The sequence below is a fragment of the Phalacrocorax carbo genome, chromosome 1, assembly GCF_963921805.1.
Source record: "Phalacrocorax carbo chromosome 1, bPhaCar2.1, whole genome shotgun sequence".
Taxonomy (NCBI): domain Eukaryota; kingdom Metazoa; phylum Chordata; class Aves; order Suliformes; family Phalacrocoracidae; genus Phalacrocorax; species Phalacrocorax carbo.
Genome location: NC_087513.1, coordinates 190,450,555 through 190,476,943, shown reverse-complemented (window position 1 = coordinate 190,476,943; position 26,389 = coordinate 190,450,555). Strand labels below are relative to the sequence as shown.

General features: G+C 39.3%; 1 protein-coding gene across 1 annotated transcript in view; it reads right to left on the bottom strand.

The window, feature by feature from the left end:
- TRPC4 (transient receptor potential cation channel subfamily C member 4) overlaps positions 1-26,389 on the bottom strand; it is a 157,795-nt gene that overhangs the window by 35,828 nt on the left and 95,578 nt on the right. The window contains exon 5 of the mRNA XM_064440973.1: positions 5,891-6,227. Within this exon, the coding sequence (XP_064297043.1) occupies positions 5,891-6,227 (337 nt within the window). The remainder of the gene's footprint in view (positions 1-5,890; positions 6,228-26,389) is intronic.

Genomic DNA, 26,389 nt, shown 5'->3' with positions numbered 1-26,389 from the left:
CTGAAGCTGACTTCCAGCTTTGTCTGGGATTATTTTCCTCTTCTGCACTTTACTTGTCACTACTGGTTATGTACTGTGTCATCTCACTGTCCATATTATCCTTTATGTCTGCTCCCTGGAACACTCAATTTGTACCAACTGTTTAATTTTCTACACAACACTTTCTTGACCAAATTTAGATGATGCACAGTGTACTTGCCACCTCTATGATGACTTCATCTGAAGTGAGTTGCTTTGCCACCAGTTTGGAGGTACACTCTGCTATGTACTGACAAGACTGTATGCTCCTATACATCCCACCAGCAGTTTGCTGACCACAAGTGTTTGCAGTTTGCACAGTTCCCAAACATCCACGTTCTCTATAAATTCATGTACTCCAAAATTATAAACCATTCTGACAGAAAGGATGGGGAATGCATTGTTAAGGAGATTCAGTAAGACCGCATTCCTGCTCCTGGCACTATTCTGAACAACATAATTATGACGAGCATTTAAAGATGCCCATAAAAGAGCAAAAAATTCATCAAAACAAATTTGCCTAAAAATGTTCTTTTTGCTGCAGCCACCCTGAACAACTGGCAGGGAGATTTTTAACCACATCTACTAAGCACCAAGTTTGTCTGGTTGTTGGCTTTCTCCTCTGATTTTTGTAGCATTTCCTGGTGAGCCAAATGCCCGCTATGAGAACATTTAGCATGGTCACTGCTAGGTTTGAGTCTAGGGTTTAGAGCAGTAGAACAGGTATGGTAAGTCTATAGGGATCAATATCATCCTTATGTGAGCTGCAGTCAAGGCACACAGAGGGTGAGGCTGGGCCTTACTTAATTTCCCCTTTGCATTACTGTAATAATGCTCAGAGGCCACTCAGCAACTGGATGGGGAATTTGATGATAGAAAATATTGTTCTTCCTCACTTTTTTCCACAATATGGGGCTCTTGTTTTTCTGTCTTTTTTTTTCAGTGGTGATCAGTTCTCAAGTATAGGAAAGAAGCTTAAGTTTCTGTAGTGTGAAGCATCTCTCATGCATGGGATATCGGAAGCAACAGCTAATATAAAGAACAAAGTTAATTTTCCCTATCAGCAGAAGCTTGTTTCTTATTTGTTTAAATGCAAGGTCAGGAAATTCTGACTCTTCTCACTGGGAGATTTTTCTACAACTGCTTCTTAAAACTATAACATTCGCCTTGTTATATTGACTTATTGTTCCATGGATAATCATCACATACTGTAACACCACTTCTGTAATCATCTAATCATGTAAAAGACAAAATTAATGCAGAAGTTTCCTTAAGAGACTTTTTAAATGCAAAATCAATAGTCTCCATGGAAATGTAGCCCAATGCAGGTTTTTCCTCCAAGCCTCCTACCCTAGTGACACTTCTAATATGTACTAATTATGTACATTCGGCCTTCTATTACATAGTAGAGGCAAATGCTAATTACTGTTTGATTATTGGAGAGCTTAGATCATTATGGACAATCTTGAAACTTCTTAAGTTCTGTGAAATATACATATGCTCCATTCTCCTGGACAACCGGCTGCTCAAGGCCTGGACAGCAGTATGCTTCGCTGGGTAAAAACTGGCTGGGTGGCCAGGCCCAAAGAGGTGTGGTGAAAGGAGTTACACCCAGCTGGCAGCCAGTCACAAGTGATGTTCCCCAAGGCTCAGTATTGGGGCCAGTTCTGTTTAATATCTTTATCAATGACCTGGATGACGGGGTTGAGTGCACCCTCAGTAAGTCTGCAGATGACACCAAGTTGGGCAGGAGTGTTGATTTGTTTGAGGGTAGGAAGGCTCTACAGAGGGACCTGGACAGGCTGGATCGATGGTCCGAGGCCAATGGTATGAGGTTCAACAAGGCCAAGTGTCAGGTCCTGCACTTAGGTTGCAACAACCCCATGCAATGCTACAGTCTTGGGGAAGAGTGGTTGGAAAGCTGCCTGGTGGAAAAGGACCTGGGGGTGTTGGCTGACAGCCAGCTGAGTATGAGCCAGCAGTGTGCTCAGGTGGCCAAGAAGGCCAACAGCATCCTGGCTTATATCAGGAATACTGTGGCCAGCAGGAGCAGGGAGGTGGTCGTGCCCCTGTACTCGGCACTGGTGAGGCTGCACCTCTAATACCATGTTCAGTTTTTGGCTCCTCACTACAAGAAAGACATTGAGTTGCTGGAGCACGTCTAAAGAAGGGCAATGAAGCTGGTGAAGGGTCTGGAGAGCAGGTCTTACGATGAAAGGTTAAGGGATGTTTAGCCCGGAGAAAAGGAGGCTGAGGCGAGTCCTTATCACTCTCTACAGCTACTTGAAAGGAGGTTGTAGCCAGGTGGGTGTCAGTCTCTTCTGCCAAGTAACAAGCAATAGGATGAAAGGAAATAGCCTCAAGTTGTGTCAGGAGGGGTTTAGTTTGGATATTAGGAAATACTTCTTTACTGAAAGGGCTGTCAAGTATTAAAACAGGCTGCCCAGAGAAGTGGTTGAGTCACCATCCCTGGAGGAATTTGAAAGACATGTAGAGGTGGTGCTTAGGGACATGGTTTAGTGGTAGACTTGGCAGTGCTAGGTTAATAGTTGGACTGGGTGATCTTAAAGGTCCTTTCCAACCTAAGCGATCGTATGATTCTATGCTGAAATTCATGTCAATGAGAAGCCTGGAAAGTAGAGCTCCTCTTCCTCTCTTCATTTTAAGGGATTCAAGGCAGCTATTAAAAAGCAATCTACATGCAGAGCTCTTTGAATTAAGAGAAAGACAAACAAAGAATTCCCTTGTTTAAAACAGTAATAGTTTTTACATGCTGCAGCTGCTCCAGGATAACCTTTGCTTTGGGAAAAGGGTTTAGTCAGTCATATTTCCTATTTCAGAGAAAAACTAAAACCCTAGAGCCACATTAGCTTTGTCTCAGACATCAACATTTTTCATTTACCTCCAGAAAAATTCAAAGATATATCTAGTTACCTCTGATTTAGGCTCCCTGGTATAATTCGGCATTTACTCTTTTTGAGAATACTGCATAACTGCATAGTTTGAAGACATGACATGACAGACTAAGTTGTGGCCTGGAAACTAACCTTAGCTTATTGATAAGGACTTAATAAAACTATTTAGTTTATTGAAAGGTGACTAGACCACAATTTGTATGTATGTGAATATGAAAACAGCATGTTTTGGCTGAGATTCATTCCTTTAAAAACCAAAACAAAATAAAAGCAGAAATAGACACATTCATCACACACTGTGAGCTGAAATGTCTTATGGAGATATGTGTCTGTCTCCTTCAATGATAGAAGGAACTTAGGTACCTAATGAATTGCCTAAGATTGTGATGGGTGAATCTGGGGCCTTATTATTTGGGTGGGCTAAGGCACTGCAGCAGCCTAAGTCTGAAATCTGAACTGAGCAAACATGAAACTGGAAAACTACAGGAAACCACTGGTTAGGAACCACTACAGATCAGTGTGTAAAATACATCATTTTAGATGCAAGAGATTTTGGAAGGCACAGTTTCCCTGAATATTACAATCTAGATTAATCACAAGCTATTTGATCACATGGTATCTAACTATTGATCTTTATTCATCCTCATGAATACTTGTTTATGGAAGCAGTTCCCTTGACTTGACCTGTACTGCTTGCAGAGGAAGGGCTTATTCAGCACAGGCAGTACTGGCATAATCTGGCCATACAAGTCCATACTACAAATATTAATGCTGCTTTTAGAAATTATAGTCATCTTGATAGTCATAATTCTCAGGGTTAATGGCTTCTTCAAAGAAGTGCTTTGGGATGATGAGTTACTTAAACCCGTTCCTAAGTAAACAACAATGTCAGAGGTTGAGGGCAATGGAGGTTCTTCCCACTGCACATTTTCTGGAGAGGAGTTAGTCACCAAAATTTTAGAACTTCCTTTAGCTGAAACTAGCCCTTGCCCTTCTCAAATTGTGCCTTTTTCTCTGGGCTCTGATTTTGTTCTTTATAAAGATAGATTAATGTTAAAACCTACTTTGGCATGTCAAGGTTTATGTGTCAGCTATGCATCTGCTCTTATTATCCTTCAGCCTCAGGTCACTGTGAAAACTGGATAGATACTGACCACCTGCCATTTTGGAAGGCCTGAAAGAAAAGCTACTGATATCTTCTCTTGGCATGGGAGAAGAGCTACCTGCTTCTCCTCAGCATTGTAGCATTTATTTCTAAGGAAGTAATGTATCAATCTAATGATTTCTACATTGGTTTCTTATTTCTTGATGGTACAAAATTGGGAAAATTTACTGGAGGAATTTTTCTTTGATATTTAAATGTGAATCTCACACAGTGAAGTCAGTCTGACTTGTCTGTAGGAAATGTCATTCTAAGCAGCCTGCCAGATTAATTAATTCCTTTGCAATAATACTAGATATTGGGTTTTTTAATGTTAGTAGCAATATTTACCCAGTGAAGGACAGCACACCTTACAGTGAAGGCTGGTGGTGAGGACTGTTTTGTGCTGTGCTATCACAGGAGAAATCTCAGAAAGCACTTCATCTGTGGAAGGTAGGTCGTTCTGAGAGGTTCCTGACAAGTAAGGGTACACAGGATTTTCAGTCATGCATGCTTGTTTGCTTAAGTGAAAGATGTAGCCCTGCCTCCTGTTTACTGCAGTGCTCTACTGAGGAACATACAGAGGAAAAGCCACTGAGTCATTCTTCTCTGGAATATCAAGTGCTGCCAATTTGTATATTAGAAATTCAACACTGCGTTCTAAATTATATATGATCAATGATGCCAAAAGCCTTGTCAGTTTGGTTGCTCTAAAAAAAGCCCCGTGTTTGGGAAAAGTTACAAAATTGAAGATAAACAGCGTCTTAATGGGAAGCTCTGAGACAGATAAAAGTATCAAAACCCCATCAAAACATTCCAGAAAAGTTTGTGCATGAACTTGTCTATGTGATGACAATTTAAATGAAGATATCAAACTTAAATTCTTGCAGTTAAGTCTACTAGGTCCCTCCACCTACAATTTCATTTAAGTCAAGACCAAGTATATTTAGCTGACCTGGTCCAACTTGTGTTGGTTCCTAAAATAAGAAACAGGGAGACATCCAAAGGAAGGGAGGACCTAGGATAGTCCGATCTGATAGGACTGAGCAATCACACAGGAAGATATTTAAGGCTGACAAGTCCCACACAAAGTAGGCTTTCAATAATCCCAGACTGAAATTTTTATTTTAAACTATCAGGACAGAATGGGAATCTTTTCCCCCATTTAAAAAATTTTAGGGGATTTTCTTATTCCTTCTGATGTAAAATATTTTGTTTGAAGTTGAGTCAAAAGTTCTCATCAATGGTTTTTCACAGAAAAAATACTCTGCATGCATATTTTAATGAAAATATTCACTTGAAACTGCTAGTCAGCACTACTTGGAGTAGGTGGGTCTGTTACTTTAGGTAACTAAGGTTAGTGATAACAGTCCAGAAATAACATTGTGCCTCATTCAAATTCATGAAAAATAATTATCGTGGCAAAGAGCCCTTTTTTAAAAGTAGACTATCAAAGAAAAAAAAAAAATGGACACTTAGACGACTCAGAACAATTTCTGGCCTGGAGAAAATAGATATTATAAAGAATAGCAATATGTATGTTTCAGGGCATTGCTTAATCACAGAAAGGAACTCCTGGTATCTTTTGGTTTTTCTCACTGTAATATATTAGGTGGTGACACTTTTGAATTTTACGTTCTTCCCAAGTTGTCTACTACTTTTGCTAGATATTGAAGGAGATGGACCATTTGCCTGTTTTGGTAGATCAATAATTCATGACAGAACTCTCTACTGTATCCTCCTGCTTCAGGAATTCTTGGCAAAACCACAGAGGTCAAAACACTTTTCACTGTATTTTCTTTAGTAATACATTTACCCAGGACCCACGGTAATATCATCCACTCGACGATGGTTGGTGGCGGTCCCTGCATGCTCAGGTCTGACCTGTCAATGTGCTGAGAGGCAAGCAACAGCAGGAACAGAAAAGTCAAGTAGGATGCAGTATGGCAGATAAATTTGATAAATGGCTTTCTGATGAACAGCCCTAATGGGCTTTTGGGAGCTATCAGGTAGCACACAGAGAAGACTGGGAAAAGGAGTCCTATCACAACACATGTCAACATCTTCACAGCCCAGTGTCGCCTCCTCCATCCAGGGAACTCATCGTACCAGCGGGATGCGAGCAGCTGCTGGCAGTTGGGCTGAGCAACAAACTACAGAGAGAAGAAGAAAGGAAGAATGTTAGTTCCTTGTTACCTCTGTAAAGTTATTTCCATGCTATGTACATTACAATAAATAATATTTGGATAGTGATTAAAAGAAAATAATCCACTCTGCAAGCCCACTCATACTGATAATCCCAGTAAAACAGGATAGGGTCAGCCTGCCCTTCTTTCAATGCAAAAAGTATAGTACAAAGCCTTCAAAATTCACTTTTCACAATAAACCTTGACTTCCTTGTCAGTTGAATACAAAAGGAGCCAACATACTGTAAAACACGTGTGCCTCAAATGCTGATTTCAAACTGAAAAACAAGTTTACAAACACTTCCATTATTCAACCAGCAACATTTGTGGAGAATTCACAGAACACGAGGTGGAAGTCACCATGAAAACGAAAAGCATGACTGAAATCTGTAAACAGTGAAACTGAATTCCACAGCCATGAATGAACTATTCTCAGTATGTTCCCTGCTAATTCTCTAAAAATCAGTCTTACATACTTTTATACTGGCAAAACTCCTACAGCTACATTACATAACGCTTGCACAATATGAACAAAGTACTAATATGCCCCCAGTGCTTCACTAATCCTTGTCAGGATATATTCCTATCCTGTACAATATTTGATGGTCTGTCTGTTCTCCATGATGTGATTTCTGTTTTTAAAATACGATTCTTAAATTGAATTTCACCAGAAAAAAACAAACCCAGTAAATATTTAATATTTTTCAGATAGCTTTTCAAAGAAACTTTAAGTATATACCAGGGTTTTCTGTCATGTTTTTATTTGATCAATAGTTCCTGTTTTCCACACTTTCTTTTATAAAGGGGATGTCAACTAGCAGCATGCTAGACTTGACATAGGAAATATAAAAAAGAAGCAACATATGCATCAGAGAGAGCCAGAGATGTTGCATTTCTTTAAAAAAAAAAAAAAAGAAAGAAAAGAAGATTTTTCCTTATGTTACTGTGGTGGGTTAACCTTGGCTATATGCCAGGTGCCCACCAAAGCCACTCTATCACTCTCCTCCTCAGCTGGATAGTGAGAGAAAATATAATGAAAGGCTCACGGGTCAACATAAGGGCAGGCAGAGCTCACTCACCAATTACTGTCACATGTAAAACAGACTTGGAAAAAAATAATCTAATTTATTGCCAATCAGACTACAGTAATGAGAAATAAAACCAAATCTTAAAACACCTTTCCCCCACCCTGCCCTTCTTCCCAGGCTCAACATCACTCCTGATTTTCTCTACCTCCTAACCCAAGCAGCACAGGGGGATGAGGAATGGGGTTGTGATCAGTTCATCACACATTGTCTAAGCTGCTCCTTCCTTCTCACACTCTTCACCTGCTCCAGCGTGGGGTCCCTCCTATGGGAAACAGGTCTCCACAATTTTTCCATTGTGGGTCCTTCCCATGGGCCGCAGCTCTTCACAAAGAGCTCCAGCATGGGTCTTCTCCATATGGGGTGCAGTCCTTCAGGCACAGACTGCTCCAACATGGGTCTCCCATGGGGTCACAAGTCCTGCCAGAGAACCTGCTGCAGCGTGGGCTCCTCTCTCCATGGGTCTACAGGTCCTGCCAGGAGCCTGCTCCAGCATGGGCTTTGCATGGGCTTCACATGGGGTCAGAGGCTTTTTTGGCCACATCCCCCTGCACCAGCGTGGAGTCCTCCATGTGCTCCAGGTAGATATCTGCTCCACAAATTAGCGTCCATGGGCTGCAGGGGGACAGCCTGCCTCACCACGGTCTTCACCGAAGGCTGCAGGGGAATCTCTGCTCCAGTGCCTGAAGCACCTCCTCCCCTTCCTCCTTCACTGACCTTGGTGTCTGCAGGGTTGTTTCTCTCACATATTCTCACCCTTCTCCTATAGCTGCTGTTGCTGTAGCACAGCATGTTTTTCCCCTTCTTAAATACATTTTCCCAGAGGTGCTACACACAGTGCTGATGGGCTCAGCCTTGGTCAGTAGCAGGTCCGTATTGGATCCAGCGGCATTGGCTCTATTGGACATAGGGGAAGCTTCTAGCAGCTTCTTGCAGCAGCCACTCCTGTATCCCCCCACTACCAAAACCTTGCCACTCAAACCCAATACAGTTACACACATGCATATAAACATACATTGGATTAAATCACTAGTTGAAGACTTAATAAAGCTATGCAGAAACTTCTTTATCTTATTAAATAATAAAATTGTTAATATATACAAAATAATTTCAGATTTTAATTCTAATCAAAGGCACCTAGTTTGGGATTTTACATCATTTTGATAATACTTATAGCCACTGGAGCCAAATTCCTCTGGGGATGAATAATAGGTAACTTCTCAAATAGTTTCTGAAATCACTGGGTTAACTACTGGTCGAAAATGCTATTTAGTTGGGAATGAAACAAGAGTCAGCATACATCTTTCTATATATGTCTGGATCTTGTGAGAAAAGTTAATCTGAGCCAAATTCAAACCTGGTGTATGTCCTTAGCAGAGACATATTTGCCTACCAGACACCACACTGAAGCTGCCTCTAACTGTTGTGAAAGACAAGAAAATTTACTTATACTTTAAACACCTTGAAAACAGCCTTAAAGAAGAGTAACAGACTGTTCTCTTCCATTAGGAAAAATGCATTCACAAGGTTTCAGGGTGTTTGTTTCAAGATACAAATGTCTTGAATAATACTGCATGCAGAACAGGTGGTTTCAAAGTTATGTTTTTGCCCAGTTTTGAATGCGGTTCTCCCTACAAAATTTTTCACCTCAATTTGCTTGTGTAGGTACAGATCAGTGCTTTACTTGACTAGTGAAAAAGTATGACTCGTGAACTAATTCCTGAGTAAAACATTTTCCTTTTTTTGTCCCAGCAGTGTGCCAGATCCATGTTTGTTTCCCCTTCTTCATAACACCTTCCCATTACATATCCTTTCACCTAAAAGTAATCAGTTCCTAAATGTTGCCTGTGTCCCCTCTCTCAACACCTCTCGGCTGCCCTCATTGTGTTGGGGACCCACGTGAAGGAACAACTTCCAGTGGCTAGCAAAGGCTGGTGGTAGATGTAGGGGGCCTACTCCTCGCCAAGCACGGCTAAAAAGGAATTAATTCCATTTGCTGTGATGCGGAGGAAATTAAGTAAAAGAAGGGGTTTTGCCAATGTCCGCCAAGTATTGGGCTGCTCTACAGCAGAACTGATGCAGAGGTACGTCATGCCATGAGGAGACGCTTGCTGACTGCACCATCTGGAGAGTGCTCCACACTGGGTGGGCAGTGACTGCTTAGTTCTAATCTTTAAACAGATTAATATGCAAAACTTTCAATGTCAATACAGAAAGCATTTCTGAGCAGGCTTGACATTTTTTTATTGTCTCCTAATAACCATAGTAGATTTTGTTGTGACTGTATTGCTAAGGTATGATGTGTTAAAGACAAGGATTGCTTTCTGAGGCACAGGAAGTTTTTCAGTAAGTGCAGAAAATTTTCAGATCCCAGGCACTGAAGAGTCAATTTTTTAAATTGTAATTTTTAAAGAAATTTGCTTTCCTACTTTTCTTTAAATTATGACAGGACAGTTTTAGCACTGGTTGGATCCTCTGACTGTAGGAGAAAACTAACACAGACTATACATTTGATGTGGCTAGAGTTTGGGGGAGCACCACCAGTAATGTACTTTAAATTACCTACTAGACGTAAAACACATGAGAAGCAACTAATAGTGTAGTATGGAGCAAGCATATAAAATACTATGTCAGCATTTTGAGAGCGGCATGCATAGGGAAGCAGTTCTAGTACTGCAGGCAAAAGTCTATAACAGAAACCACAACACAATGTCTAAGGATGATATACTGCATTTCTGAGAGGTCCAGATGTCCAGTTTCATGCTTCCACTTTTTATCTAACAACCTTATTGGCCAGGTTAGTTAACAATGTCCTGAAGCAACAAAAATATCTCTCTTCACTGCTGCCTTTTCTTTATGGTTCTGAGCTCCATTGGCCATATAACATACATTGTGAACCACTCCAAAGTGTCTTCTTCAGATCACTGGAAAATTACCCTAAATCTCTTGCTGACACTTCTTTTACAGTTATGCTTTTCTGCTTCATTTAGGAAAGAATTGTATTATATTATTTTAAATGTCCAAATTAATTTTCGCAAATTTGACTACTTACTCCATTTTTGTGGTTGAGATATTTTCATCATAAGTTGTGAAATATATTAAATAGTGATACCTACACTTATTACTAGCTGAATAATAAGGGAAGTTCTTGAACGGGGAACAGTCAGGGGTATCCTGATGGCAAGAAAAATACACTCAGTGGTGAACCCTATAGAGTGGGGGTGCTTGTTACTGCACACTGCATCTCCCCTCTTGCTCTTCTGGACCTGTTTCCTCCAGACTAAATGAGGGGGAAATGTTGTGTACCCACACCTTGCCTTCATATGTAATCAGTAAATATTTGAGCACATACAGGAACTGGGGGTGGAGAAGCCTTCCTGGGACCCACAGTCTAAATGTCACCTGTCTCAAACATTACTCATAGGTCACATATGGTTATACAGGTCAAGTAAGTTTATCTGTGATGATAGATATATTTTATTACTGATCCTGAATGCTTATTGCACTTGCCTTTTTAATTTATCCACAAAAAAAAAGCCCTTCTCTACAGAACAAAAAAAAAAGTCTTCATGGCAAAATTTTCTGGTCAAATAAGATTTATACTCTATTATAAACCCTTCTATTAGAAAGGAGCACTAGAAGTGGATGGTAGCAAGACATGCTCCAAGCCATAAGACACTTCCTGTATAAATGGATGGGCTTGCATCTAGGATGAATGCATAGTAAAACTAAGTAGACATGTAAGTCCTCTGACAAACTGGGAACTAAAAAATTTTTTAAAAAAATATTTTACACAAATATTTTAAAACTAACAGAAATAGAAATACTATGTGACATTAATTTGCCAGTTCTGCATTGCCTGTGCCAAACTATTTTCACTGTAGTATATTTTTCCTTCCTTAATTGGAGATGTTACATTCTGAGGTATTCAATGTCTCTTTTGTACTGTCAGTATTATGTTGTATGTTATTTGACTTTGACATTGTCTCCAGATAATTAGCAATCAGCAAGTTTATATTTTCACATTACAATGACTTCCAATAGCTTCCAGCAGTTTGTAATTATGTGAGGGATTTTGCAGTAATGATTATTCCTGGTTGCACATCTTTAGCTCCTTCATAAGAGTCTGCCTGTCTGAAAATGTTTTGGTATTCATTCTCTTAGTTGTCATGCTGGGAATTGGCTCTTCCCTGAGACTGGTGAGAATCAGAAGTTATTCACAGTGCCAGCAAAAATAATCTGGTATAAATAATAGCAAAGCCTGATTCTAGTGATACCTAAGTACATACATAGCCCAGAAGTTTTTTTTACTGCTGGTTAAATCTGATCTTTAGTTTTGCTATAGTACGTATATTTCAGTAAATAGAAATGGTGAAGAAATAACACAAGTGATACTATTAACTATATCTTGTCTTTATAGAAATAATATTTTATAAAAATAATTATTTTTATAAATAATATGTCATCATAATAAGTCAAGCTCTTGGCTAAAGCACAATAATACCTCTAAGTATTTATTTCACTGTATTAAGAAATACACAAAAATATTTTAAAAAACCACTAGTAATACAGTTCTCATTTTTATACTTGTGAAGCAGTATTACAAAATCTAATGTCCAAATTAAATTCTATTTCTGAGATCAGTAGGTGTCTAGTGTACGTAACATAAGAAAAGAACGTGATTTGTCACGAAGAAATGAAAGCTGTCAAAGGAAAGCCATTTCCTTTTGACTTATGTACAAGTGAGTTATGCTGTAACACAAAGAACTGTCCCTGATACCATTCTCTGATCGATGAATGTTACAGATCTTTCTGGGGGGAGGAAGCAAAAAGAACTTATTATCATAAAGTTTTTTAATAAAACTTTTTATAAAGCCATGGCCAGATTCTCTGTTGTGCTGTTTTGTACTGCCATTACAAGCTGGTAGGAAACATTAGCTCTGAGATCTGCTACTTTGTCCCACACATTTTGCAATTGTACTCTAGTACAACAAAAATTAAGTCCAATTATTTTTTCTTTCTCTAGAACATTTTACTTTTCATATATTACATATTTCCCATATATTTAATGAAAACCCAAGCTCTTCTAGTTATTTTCACTTCAAATTTAGATGTCAAAATTCTCTATCTACTGGTTGTTAAAAGTATATTTGCCTGGCACTAATGACAGATTCAAGTCCCAATCTCATTAAGTAGACTCCTAAATTTGGTAGATTGTTTCCCTCTCTAGAGACATCACTGCATATTCTTTTCTGTATCTTCCCCCAAAGATTATATTTGTGGATTTTGGCACTTACTCTGTAGGATTGGTTCACTAAGGCAAATAATATTTAATTGCAATTTACATGCTTTAACATTATTGACTGGATCAGCACTACATTTTCTTTTCTAAAAGCTATGGACCATGTTCTGGACTTCTTTGGGTATAGTTATACTGTCTGCTCAGGCCAGAAGCCCTGATTCCTGTGCCAATTACTGTGAATCTTCTCATGTCCATGTACTCCAAGTCTAGTGCTGACTAAAGACTATAATCATGATTCTTGCTGGACCCAAACCACTGGGTCAACTTTTCCTCAGCTCTGTCTGCAGCTTTGTCATTAAGGGAACTAGCCACCTCACTCAGGATCAGAGCACCAGAGCACACCAGCCTGTATATCATCAGGGAAATCAGCTTCAGAACAGGTCCCTGTAGTGAAACAGATTCACAGCATAGATGCCTTCATCATAAAATCCAGAGTTTACACTGCTCATTCCAATAGTAGAATACAGTGCCAGTATTACTGTAATTAACCTATTATTTAGCTACAAATATAAGGAGCAAGAAAACAAAAGAAAAGGAAAACATAAAAGTGAAGACTGAAATGTTTCGTTAAAAGGATTAATGAATATTATTATACAAACAATATCTCAGTTTTTAATTTAAACCTTTTAAATTTCCTTTTTGCCACATCAACACAAGCAGAAGCTTTTAATTTGATTTGTTGCTCCTTCTCAGTAAAATTAATCAGCACACAGAAGACTATTAAGTATCTATTAAATAAGTCAAGACTTATCTATAATTGTAGTAATTCTGATAAATTGCTTAGACAAAGCAATGGTTACTGAACTTAGAATGCAGTTCTTAGGAACCATCTATGCATGAAGAGCCTTGTTAGGCTTCCCAGTGGTAAATAAAAGTGAATCAGTTGTTGGTCTTTGGGATGAGTGTGTAAAAGTCCAAATTTCAGAACTGAGATGCTGGTAAAATACTTCTGGTTCCCATTCTGGGCAACTGTCAGACTCACCACAGTTTAAAACATTTACCAGGGAAAAATAATTAAAGAACGTCTGTAAGTATCTGCAGAGATAATGAAACAGGAATTTACTCCTGTTATATTGGAACCCTGTTTTTACACACCTAGCTGGTGCATTTCTATGCATAGCAAACAAAAAATAAGACTGATATTTCTATGCAAAGTCCTACGCTTTGGACAGAATAACCCTCTGCAACAGGTTGGAATTCACTGTCTAGGGAGTAGTTTTGCAGAAAAGACCTGGGGACACTGGTAAACAAGAAGCTGAACATGACCGGGCCAATGCAGTGCAAAAGTATAGGCTAGGCTAGGCCACAGGTAATTCCCCTCTCTTTGGCACTTGTGTGACTACATCTGGAGTGCAGTGTTCTGTTTTGGGTTCCTCACTACAACAGAGACATGGGCAAAGTGAAGTGAGTTCAACAGAGCACCTCCAAAAGGTTATGGGGCTGGATGCCATGATGTACAAGGACAGAGGAAGGTAGTTGTGTCTGCTCAGCCTCAAAAAGAGAAGAATCATGTTTTAGACTCGCCGTCTTACAGAAATGAAAGGGAGGTTATGGACAGAAGCAAGCTTTTCTCAGGAGCACAGTGAAAGGATGAGGATGATCACAAGCTGCATCAAGGGAAATTCTGATCTGACTAAGTAAAATATTCTTCCCAATGAGAGTAGTTAAGCACTGGCACGGGTTGTCCAGGGAAGATACAGAATCTCCATCCTTGTAAATGTTCAAAACTTGGCTGGGCAAATTTCTCAGCAACCTGATTTAACTTCAGTGTTAGCCTGGTTTTGAGCAGAAGGTCGGACTAGATGATCTTGAGAGATATCTTTCAAACAAGTATTTTTATGATCCCACATACTTACTGCATTAAGCCAAGCAGTGTTTTCTGGGGCAACAAAATTCTTAGGAAGAGCCATAGTAACTGTGTTTACAGGTTTGAATTTATTTATTTATGTTTAAATTACTTCTCTAGGAATACAAGGTATTACTAAGATTTTTTCACCATTGATTATTCCCTTTGAAAAAAGGCAGAGGCTGTCTCTCTCATATCATCGAACCATATTATTGCCAAACAATAGATAAACCCATTTCAACTGTTCCAAACACTTGTGCTGTAATAATCTGTACATCATGTGTGGGGAAAAAGACATTATAGTAAAAATATTTGCTTAGGCCTTTATCACTTCAACCCTATTATTCCCAAAGCAGTCTTCAGATACCTCTAATGCCAAGTTTGCTGTCTGTACCAACAGTTTCCACAAAATAAAATAACTGATAAAAGAGTATGAATAGTGGCAGATCATTGTCCCAGTATTAATTCTAACACTGAATAAATTGAGACTATAAACACATTCTGTTCATAATCTCAAAAGTTCAAGTTCCTTTTAGGAGACCAAAATCAATATCTATTCTAAGCAACTTCATATACTAACACAGGTTAGAAATACCATGCACTGCTCATAGCATACAGTTCCTGTAAATCATGCTGTCAACTCAAACTGATTTGGAAACAAATAGCCGCTTGTAGAAATAATAGTCTGTTGTCATCCCCAGGGGCTGTAAAAAGAAAAAATAACCCCACAGCTCTGAAGTAGTCAGCAATTACCAGTAGGATACTTCTTACATCCAAGCTGGTTTTGTGCCCTGCATTGGTAAAGCTTCTAAGCATTAACTGGTCAGCCAGAAGGGGTTAGGATTTAAATTAGTTACAGTCCCACTATATGACTGAAGAAATGAGTTCCCTCACATCCAGCTTATTGTACCATTTTGTCTACTTTTGTAGCTGCAACGCTACCAGAAAGAAAAGTTACAAATTGATAAACCAGCTTTTCAAAATTCATGGGGGAACTGCAAATATGTTGAAAGCAACTGAAGCACAGAACACAGTGTGAGTTGAACTGGAGAAAAATTAGCTGGGAAAAGCTCTGAGTGAAGGAAGGGTAGGAAAGGGACTAGAAAGCTAGGTTCTTCCTCTGGGCATTGCTTGCTCATCTGAGAATTTCTGTGGGCATGACTGGAGACCTCAGTTGCACAATTTGCTGCAGAGTCCAAAATAAGGTAGTGAGACATTCTTAGCTTCATTTTTCCTTACTGAATGTTCTTTCAAATTTGAGCAGGGTATTGAGCTAATTGGAAGAAACCTGACTACAAAATTACTTCTTCCTTCTTTTCTCCATTTTCAGGCTCTTTGCCTGCTTCTGTGAAGAGAAACCTTGGCGCAGTGATATTCACCTTCCATTAGCACCAGGCAAATTTAGGTTTCACTCTGTTGGCTTAGCTTTACGAGGTGCCATTCTGCATCCTGATGTGAAAAAAACGTATGAGCACAAGTGTTCTTGACTCCAAGCTAATGCTGTTCTAGCCAAGTGGTAAGAGTGCCAGCAATGGCGTCATGCTGAACTCCAAGGTTTCCCACTTTCTGTAGAACTCTCTGTTTATTATGTGAAGCTGTGTGCAACTGAAGATGCCAAAGTTCCTCAAAATCAGTGTGAATCCAGTTTTTGGAAAGCATAACAATAATTTTAAAGCTGACTGAATATGGAATTAGAGGGTTGAAGGAAAAATAAAAACAGACTGATGACAAAGGCATTCAAACTAAATAAAGCAATAAACTGCATATTTTTCTCTTGAAAGTTCTTTATTAACATGCTGTAGGGAGGTCTGGCTTTGTAGTTTCATTAATACTTAGGAACAGAATGTATATAGTAATTCAATCTGCTTTTCTTTCTCTTCAAATACTTTAATGTTTTTCATTTAATGTTTTAAGTTCCTCTTGTTTAACTTGGCTGAGTGTTTATCTGTGAATGTTAAAGGCTGAAAAATCAGATTAACCACCAGTTGCTGCATAAAGACTAAGCTGAAATGATAGGTCTTTGGCAGTGATGCTCAGTGAGAATTATTCTGACACCATTTGCAGGAGAAATGCATGTGAGTCTGCAGCAGATGCATCAATTATATCAGTCAAGTGTGACCTTCATGAACCTTCCTTTCAGCCTTCAGCGATGATGTTTTTCAATTTTTTCATTACCTGTACAATTCGCCTTTCTTCCCGGTTTTGCCTTAAATGAGTTCAGAGGCACTGCTCTTGAATGGCTGGTTGACAGCTACCATGTGCAGCTGCTGCAGTATAAACATGGAATATGAAACTTGGAAAGAATTGCAGGGAGTATAATTGCTTGCTCAAAAGCCTTGCTCTCCAAAAGCTCCTTTACACTTAAAAATAGGTTCTGGTTGAAGAAAATGACCTTCTCTGTGAACAGACCCAAGAAATACTGTGCTTTCCCATAATGGAAAGACACCTACAATAGCTGTTAATGAAATCATGCATACCCAGCATCTGCCAGCCTGGAGAAGTAGTGACAGTCCTTGGGTAGTGCTTCCTCCTTACGAAGGTCTGCTGCTTGTGGCAAAACATTAGAGTCTGGTATCTCAAATGAATACCTGGAGCTACTCTCACTGTTCTCATACACAGAGGTGTCTGAACACTGCTGGTTTTTTTCCTGGTGAAGAACCAGAGTGATGAAGGAATCAGTGAAAAGCCTGTTTTACTTGAGTTTTTACATTTGCATCACTTTTAGGGATGTTCAGGGTACATCTACGCCGAGAAATCAAACTGTGATTGAATTTGAGCACTGGACCCTAGTCATCCCCACTACCTATTTGCTCTTGCCTGGTTCCAGTTTTGACTTCTCCAGGTGGCTCTATGAAAGGCAAATCTGCATCTTGCTGCAGCCTGTTTGCATACAAATCCCTTAGTATCACTCGATCTTAGGGTCATGCTATGGTCTGCTTTCATTTAGCAGTACAGACAACATATCAAAGACCAGTTTCTTGTACAGTATTTTACCAATTTATGTGGTGTGTTTCTGTGTTAGACTGTTGTTTCTAAAATTCATTTCAGGCTCCTAGCAACTGGGTAACTCAGGAGATGTTTTTGTTTGCCCAACTTCCACAGCTATTTCTTACGGAGATGGAGTAAAACACATCAGCTTATAGTTCCAGGTAAAGGAATGTATTTTATTTAAAAATGTGGAGGAAAAATGACGATTTGCAAAAAGCTAGAGGTAGACGAGGCATATGTGGAATGATATAGGCAAAGGCTGCGTTTCGGTCCCTGAAGGTTTGAGGCTACGTTCTTCCTCAACAAATCACAGACAATTTGTTCACTGACAGAGAAATACACTCCATAGGCTGTTGTCACTGCCTGCATGACATGTATGCCCTAGCTTCTGCTCCAGCAAGTCAGAAAGGATACATTTCTAAGAAAGAGCTGCTCTTTAATCCTTGTGAAATATAGCTCACTGGTACTCTGAAGGAATATTTTCTCTGCTTCCTTTGCACTCTTCTGTGGTGTTAAGCAGGTGTGTCGTGATCATATGCATGAAATTATGATTCTCTAAACTGAAATTTATTTGAGAATTGGACATATGTTATAATTAAGAATAAAGAAGCATTGTATAAGAGGTAAGTGAATACAGAGCAAAAATCTGAAGCAAGCCTGCAAAAACATTAAAGTTCCTATGTGAAGTGCAATTTAAATTTAGATTGCATATCTACCTTTTCCACCCCCTGCACTTATGCATAACATACAGGCTTAAATGAAATCAGCCAGCTGGAGGACTTCTGCCTTGACCCACAGGAAGGTTGGGTGATGCCTCCTGAGCTAGAGACATGTTCAGTTTCTATTTTTCTCCACAGCCTGTAGCTATAATGGTCTCATGTTAATACCATCAAATACTGTAATCAGGAAAGCAACACCCCTTCTTTAATAAATGCCCCTCTCAAATTTAATCCCGAAATACCACCTTGCTGAGGTGATGGTGGTGAGACCCTGGTTCCTTTCTATTCCTTACCACTGTCTACTCTTAGGCAGTCAGCTCCAACCCTGACAGAAGTTTAAATGCTCCCAAAACCAGCCTCCATCACCACAAGACTGTGATTTCTTCAGTATCCAAACACTTCAGTGAGTGGTAAAGAGGATGGCAGCCAAAACAATCCATAGATGGTAATTGAACTAAATGTTAACTAAATTACATTGTAATTGTGTGGGGTAACAGCAGCAGCACTCTTAATTTTTAACTGCGAGCTCCTTTAGTGGCCTCATTTCAGAACCTCAAAGAGAATCTAACATCAGGGTTTTACTGTGGGGAATTTTAGAAACCCCAACAAGGGATCTGACACAGCAAGCCCTTAATTCTCTAACCTTGACAACTTACAGAGTCAAAAACTCATCTCCTCTTTTGAAAAGAAGACTTGATGGCAGATATATCTCAATACTGCTTTGGGGAAATGTTCTTCTGAAGTACTGAACTTACTGGACCTGTTACAAAACCCAGCTTTTCCATGGAAACTGAGGGAGGATAGAAGCCAAAGGACCCAAGGCTGAGAGAATAATATTTATGTTTGTATTGGCAGAATATTTATACTGGCAGTGTTATGACTATGGCTGATTTACATTAATTGCATTTGTGAAGGAACGAAAGCAGAAAAGAAAGCAGTAATTTCCCTTTTGAAAATTACAACATAATAATTTTCACCTAAATGTTTGGAGGTAGTACCATCATATTTGTTGAAAAGTTGGTAGAGGAAGAATAATATACTATTGCAAAAAGTCCATTCTTCTAATTTTTTGTTATTGTTGTTACTACTTTTACTTCTAATACTAAGAATTTGTGTTTCATTCCTGGGGAAAAAGAATCTGTAAACTGATTACTTTCATATCCTGTCTTCTGACGTAATAAATAATTTTATATTGATTTACCCCTTTCCTTCCTGTGCTCCAGCCCCCCACCATCTCAGTAGCCCTCCACTGAACTTGCTTCAGTTTATCTATGCATCTTTTGTATTGAGGGACCCACAGCTGGATTCAGTATCCAGACGTGGCTGAATGAGTGCTGATTAGAGGCTGACAATCACTTACCTCAGCCATGTTCCTATTAATAAAGCCCAGGTTATTGTTAGCATTCTTTGCTGCTGGCCCTTGTTCGTCTGGAGGTACTCACACCTCCAACTCCTCTTCTGCATTGCTACCAGGCAGTCAGTCCTCAGCCTCTGTCACTGCAGAGGATTCTTCCTTCCCAGGTTCAGGACTTTGCATTTGTCCTTGTTGAATTTCACTAGGCTCCTGTCAGCCTGTTCCTCCAACCTGTCTTGGTCTCTCTGAATGGCAACCCTGTCTTAGGCGTATCAGCTGGTCTCTCTAACTTAGTGTCATCTGCAAACTTTTTAAGAGTGGACTCCTTCATCTTCTCCAGGTCACTGAGAAATCTGGGCCAGTACAGATCCTTGCAGCACTGCAGTTTTTGCCTGTCTTCAGGTAGAGTATACCTATTAACCACAACCCTCTGAGCTTGATCATCCAACCAGTTTTTTACCTATCTTTTTCTTCCATCCGTACTGTAACATTCTAACTTGGAAATGGTGTTGAAAGCCTTGCTAAATTCAAGGTAAATGACAACTCTTTGGCCACAAATCTAGATATTGTCCAAGTGGTGTTTCTGTGGTCAGGTATGTGTACTCTAACTGAAAAAGTTGCAAAAGAAAAGCAAGCCAACTTCAGACAAATAGAGTCTTAAGTATTGACAAGGTCTTGTTTAGCCATCATTTGCCACTGTAGTTTGCAACGATTATATCTGGAAAGATCTGTCACTGAAACCAAGAAGTGTTCCTACTTTTGCCAAGGTGTCGTACAGAGCAAAGAGTAATTTTTCACAACCAGGTTAGGAAGACCTAACTTTAATTTACTGTAATGTAAATTATGACCTCTCTTCATTCAGGTGTGATTATGCTACTCACCTTTAATGTAATTTAACTAGTATATTTATATTGAGAATAGGGCCACATGCAGTGGAATAAAATATTTTTTCAGTGCATATAGAAGCTTTGTCTTTCTATTTCAAAATTTTGACTAAGTTCAGTATGGATTTGCAGCTTTGGAAATAATGATGAAGAAATGCCTCAGCACAAGTGAAGTCTGGCAGGCTGTCTAGCTCTAACCTCAGTTATCTGTTGCAAAACTTTCCACCTAATCTTGAGAATCTTCATTTAAAACCTCTGAAACGCAGCTTTGCATTGTGCTTACTTGTCCAGGCAAAATCTAAAATCATCACCCAATCTTTGTATGTTGGTGAAAAAAAGTCCCAGCATGGCATGATGGAGGCTACCAAACACCTGATTTTGACAGGAAGAAGGTGCTGCCTGTGCCAAGAGTACAAGTCCTATAAAGCTATCTTCCAAGGACACATTGCCAGCTCCTCTTTAAGGTGGATACTTGGATCATGGTGGTCAAAGAGAAGTTATGTTTCTTTGAAAAGTGAAAAGCAGGTTCAAGAATGCCAGTTCTTGACATTAGTGCAGACAGCTCTGAGGCTTGCGTATTTCTGTTCAAATTTTTGGCTCTTCTGCATGTAGCTCAGGTCCGGAAACATTAAATTGATTAGGAGGAGCTGATCTGAGACTGTCTGATCATTTCTATAACTCAAACATGACCTGTCCAGACTGCATAAGTGAGGCTTTGTCCCTAAAGCAAGACAGACTTTTAATATAGAGCCATAGAATGGTTTGGGCTGGAAGGGACCTTAAATGTAATCTGTTCAGGCTTTTCCCCTCCGATGAACTCTAGAGTGAGTCTAAGCCCACTAAGTCTAAATATGTAACGGTGGGTAAACAATATAGATAAGTCTGTGTAAACTTGGTTTCTGTCTGAACTTACCTGCTAAGGCAGACCCTTAGAATACATGATACATCAGAAGGGAAGCTGCATCTTAGATTGCCAAAGGGATTCCAGTAAATAGGCCCTCAAGGTTCATCTGTCTTAGCTTAAGGGATTTTTCCAGTTTCAGAACAACAGAGTATCAGACTTAAAATTAGCTTATGCCCACTGTTACCTACCTTACAGAAATTACATGCTATTCTTCTTAAAGGTTTTTACCTTCTTTTTAGCCTATACAACACATTTAGTTATCCCATGTCTCCTGTGCAATAAGTGTAAGTAGCCTAGGTGGTGACAAAAATGATTTTGTTCTTAGGTGGCCTGAGTTGCTGTCTGGAGATGTCTGCCTCTCCCCATTGACTATGAAGGGACCCAAGGCTAGGCTGCTGACACAGGTACCTTAGTTAAATACTTGAGGTTATGTGGAATGAGTCAGGTACTAACAGCAAAAACACACCACAGGAACAGCTATTTCTAGTTTCTTTCTACATGCTATTAAGAGGACAGAAAAAAAGAATCCAAGCCTTGAACTAATTTTATTAATAACATGTCAAACCTTTCTTACCTTCTGTTACACTTTCAGCTTAACTTAATGACAAATGCTGCATAACTGAGTTATGTCTTTTTGTGAACCATAACAGGGCTGCTAATGAAACCCTTAAGGTTAGCTATTTAGAACAATCTCTTATTTAAATTACTACATTACCCTGGTAATTAAATATTATTATCTTTTCTGCACAGCAGGGAGACCAAAAGGTTTCCTTTTCCTCTTCATCCACCTGAAAAAATAATGAGACAGATCCTGTACTTGGGCAACAGAGCATAGGCATGTTGCACTTTAGAGATCTTCGGTAATTTCTACTTGTTAAAGATCTGCATTGGTCTTTCTCTCCCACAAATGTTAAGGACCCTCATATTTTTACAACAGTATTCAGGAATGAAACACATTCAAAGCATAAAAGCCATGATTTGATGCAATAAATAACATGACAGAGGGTGTTCAGCTCTAGATTTGTTTATTCTCTTATTCATACGCATTCACCTTTGGCCTTTCCCTATTCTTCAAAACATTCTGTAAAATCCTGTCTTATCAAGACTTTGCTGTTTGCAAGTGCTCACCCACAACTGAGCTTATTCTCCTCCCAGCAAAGAAGTTTTAACTTTTTAAAAATCTTTCCTCAGAATGTCTTATTTTTGCAAAGTATCTTAACAACAAGTTCTTTAGCCTTTCGCCTCGCTAAAACTTTGCATCTTTCACTAGAAGAGTATCCGATATGAATACAATAACGGAAACAGTGAATATCAAATTAGAATGGCAGACCTGAATTATAGCAGAAAGCTTCAAAAAAAGGCTAAAACACGCTATTTGGAGATACCACAGAGATTACTGTACTCAAGCTAAGAATGAAACAAAAAACTGAGTGGGAATACTGATGGATTCATTCTGTCTGGGAGAACAGAGAGGAGGCAAAGAAAGACAGCAACTTAAGTAGTTGGCACTGTCAAGATGTTATTCAATCACATATGCAGAGGACAGGGAAATCTGCCCCTCCAGAACCGGACACATAGTTGTGTGGAACTGGTCAAGAAGACTGATAAGCCACTAGTTACTAGTTATAAAGAAAGGAAGCAGTCCTTAACTCACACAGCTGTATGACTTATGTTCTTTAAGAAACATTGCCAGTTGCTGTTGTATATGGTATTGAGGGGCAAATGACAGTATAAAATGGTGATGCCAGAAGACATTTTCCTTCCTATGCTACCAGCAGTAGATGACAGCATTGCAGAGAAACTGAATATTGCAAAACTGGACACCCAAGTTGAAATAAATTCCATTTTAACTTCAGCTATACAAAATATAGTCTGGCAGTCATCAGGGCCTCTCTTCACCAGCCAATGGGAAGAAAAGGCAGCTTCAAAAGGAAGATAATATCATTTTAGATTAGATGAACAGAATAACATTCTGCAAGTGCCTACTCCTCTCTACCACAGACTAGGGATCCAGTTTGAGGTTGAAACACCTAAATTTAGGCACATGTAATTAGTGTGCCTTACTCAACTGAGTTCCCATCATCAGTTAATATCATCTAGTTAATACAGTCAGTGGATCCTATGGAGAAATTTACTTTACATCTGGAGATACAATTTAGTTACCTACACACAGACATCTAGTGCTCTTTCAGATATCCTGGAGTATTCTGGCCTCTGGAAGGCCTCATATACCCTGTAGGTATTGTGCCATATCTACCACTTCTATTCATTCATCTCAGATAGCTTAGGTTATCTCAAATAATTCTAGATACCTGTGCTTAGCAAACTAAGTTGATTCCTAGTGCCTCTTCAGCTGAATCAGCTTCAGCTCTGGGACCCATTTACTGTAATAGGCACTTACACACCTAGCTGACCTGTAAAGAACAGGTAGACCTCAAAGAAGTTTCAATTCCTACATCTCTTGTCCCATTTGAGATGCCCAAGTATATTCAAGACATCTGCACAAGACTCAGATACATGACAAAGGAAATACGGGTTATTGTATAAAGGAAAACTGTTGAACTATTAAATCCCTGACACACCTTCTAATGTGAAGTGTACAAGCCAGAATGAGTGTGCATTCTCAATTCTTTGTCCCGGTCTTGCTAAGCATTTGCCTAAGCAGAAAAAAGAAAAAAAAACCCACAAAAAACCTAAAAGCAGTTACATATCAGATAAGCAAATCAGTCCCCCAGTGTGTCTGCGAAGCGTAACACGTAGCGTGTTTAACTTGCTAAATGGTCTACTTCCATTATTGTGAGACCAAATTTAATAAAAATACCACTGAAAAAAACCCATGGCTTCAGTTTTCTTCTCTTTTTATTCTGGTTCAGCATACCTTTGCACTGGTTTTAAATTGTGTCAGGTCCTCTAAATCGAGCACCATATAAACCTGAGTGAAATTACCAGTAAAGTCAAGCAACGTAGAAAAAAGACTGGTTGTATCCTATATTCATTAGTGATATTAATGAAAAAGAACTGATTTCTTTAAGCAACAAAGCTAGCAAGGTTTTCACAATCTTTCAGTAAAAACTAAGCCTGCACTTTTTTTCCCCAATCCTTCCTTCTGTCCCCACAACAGTACTTAGCCGATATTGATGCGTTGTTTTCCAGACAACTGAAGCTGTAACTAACAACAGCAATTTCTTCTGGAGTTTTGCTCCCAAAAGGTATAATCTTTACTCTGTTGCTATGTTTTAAAAGAAAGTTAAGATTTTATTTTAAGGTGAAGAAATGGATGATACTGCATTCCCAGAAGCAAACAAGGAACAATCCCCTTTCTTGGCCCAAGAAGACATTCTCTTAGGCAGATTCAAGCCTTAAAAGGTCCTCAAAATTTCATGGAAGCTTAAGAAATAGAGCAGTTCTGTGGCAGGTCTAAGAAGGAACTTTATCAAATACCACAAAGGCAGAAGCTGAGTCACTCAGTACCATAGGCTGCTCTAGCTGTACCCTCTTTCTGCTGAGGTAGGTTGGATTAGTTTCATTCATTAAGCAGAAATGAACCATCAGATTATTTATTTTGCCAGTGTCATGAGTGCATTATCCACAAAACAAGTAAAATACAAGCCTTAAGAAATCAAAAAACCAAAAGTGATTCCTGCTGTATTTACTTCACCCTTCATCACTAGGAGCTGCAGTCACCTTTACAACGTAATTACTGCTCTCAAGGTGTTACAATAACAGAAGCAGGCCCTATCTGTAATTAAGGCCTGATTGTGCTGGGCACAGTACAAAACCCACTAACAATAGGCAAAACATATCCTGAAGATCCTATAATCCCAATACATCATAGAGGGTGGTAAGTGGTTGAAGGCACATTGCTGCACATAGGTCAAAGCACTGGGTTCTCATGGAAAGCGAAGAGACCAAAGATCCACCCAGTGGGACTGACATGGAAACTGATGCTAAAGCTATATATAGACTTGGGGCTAGCTGTGCCCCAAAGTCCACCTTGCAAGCTGAGCTGAAGCACGCTTGTCGACTTCATCAGAAAGGACTTAGACAATTCCAAGGCAGGATAAACTGGGGCAGTCTCCGTAGTTATGGTACTCTAAGGAAGCACCCCTTCAATCAGAGGAAGGAGTTAATGTACTCCTTTGGTAATCCTTTTGGGGCTGAGGTATGAATAAGGCACCAGGAAACTCAATATACCTGAATTTCAGTGACTGGATGAATAGCCAGCAGGCACAGATAGTGACCCAAGTGGTTATTCCACTAAATCTTTCAGTGATTGGGGATTTTACATACTTAAAAAGGTAGACAGAAGCTGCAGACACCTATACTTTATTTTTGAATCTAACTTGACATCATCTTTCCAAAATCATTGAGCAAGCTGGTGGCAAAGGAAGGACTAAAATCCACTGTTCTGTCTATTACTTCTGTAACTGAGCCTGGGAAACAATAAAAGTTTCCTTTTGTGACCTATGTGCCTTTACAAAGTGTTTTGGTCCTAGAAGTCCTGTTTCATCTGCTCTGTCTCCCAAGATGAAGTTACTTAATTAGGGAAAACAAGATTCAACATAAATGTATGAGACATTGTTCTCCTGATCTTCAGCCTATGGAATGATTTGTCTCTAAGCCTCAAGCTCCTTCTGCCTCCTGCTGCCATGGATCTGTAGCCTCCCATTTTGGGAGTCAAAAGCAGCAGCAGTGGATGGGGCCCAGGAATATTTGTAATAGTATTGGCCCTGTGGGTAGGGCAATAGAGAATGGACAATGGGCAACTGCCCCCACAATTCAGTAAGAAAAGGGAGGGAGTGTTAGAAAAGAGAGGAGACAAAGGATGACGAAGAAATAAATACGGACCTTGAGATTCCTAGAGTGTGCCAATAAAAAGGAGAAAGGATGTTTAAATGTACCACAGGGGAAAGCTCTTGAGAAGGTATCAAAAGAATATAGAGTCTCACAGCATATTTTATGTGTCCAAATAACCACCAAGGGAGTTCCTAAGTTTCTCAGCTGTCTCATTCAGTCCAAACTATTGACTGAAAGCTATTCTAGTATT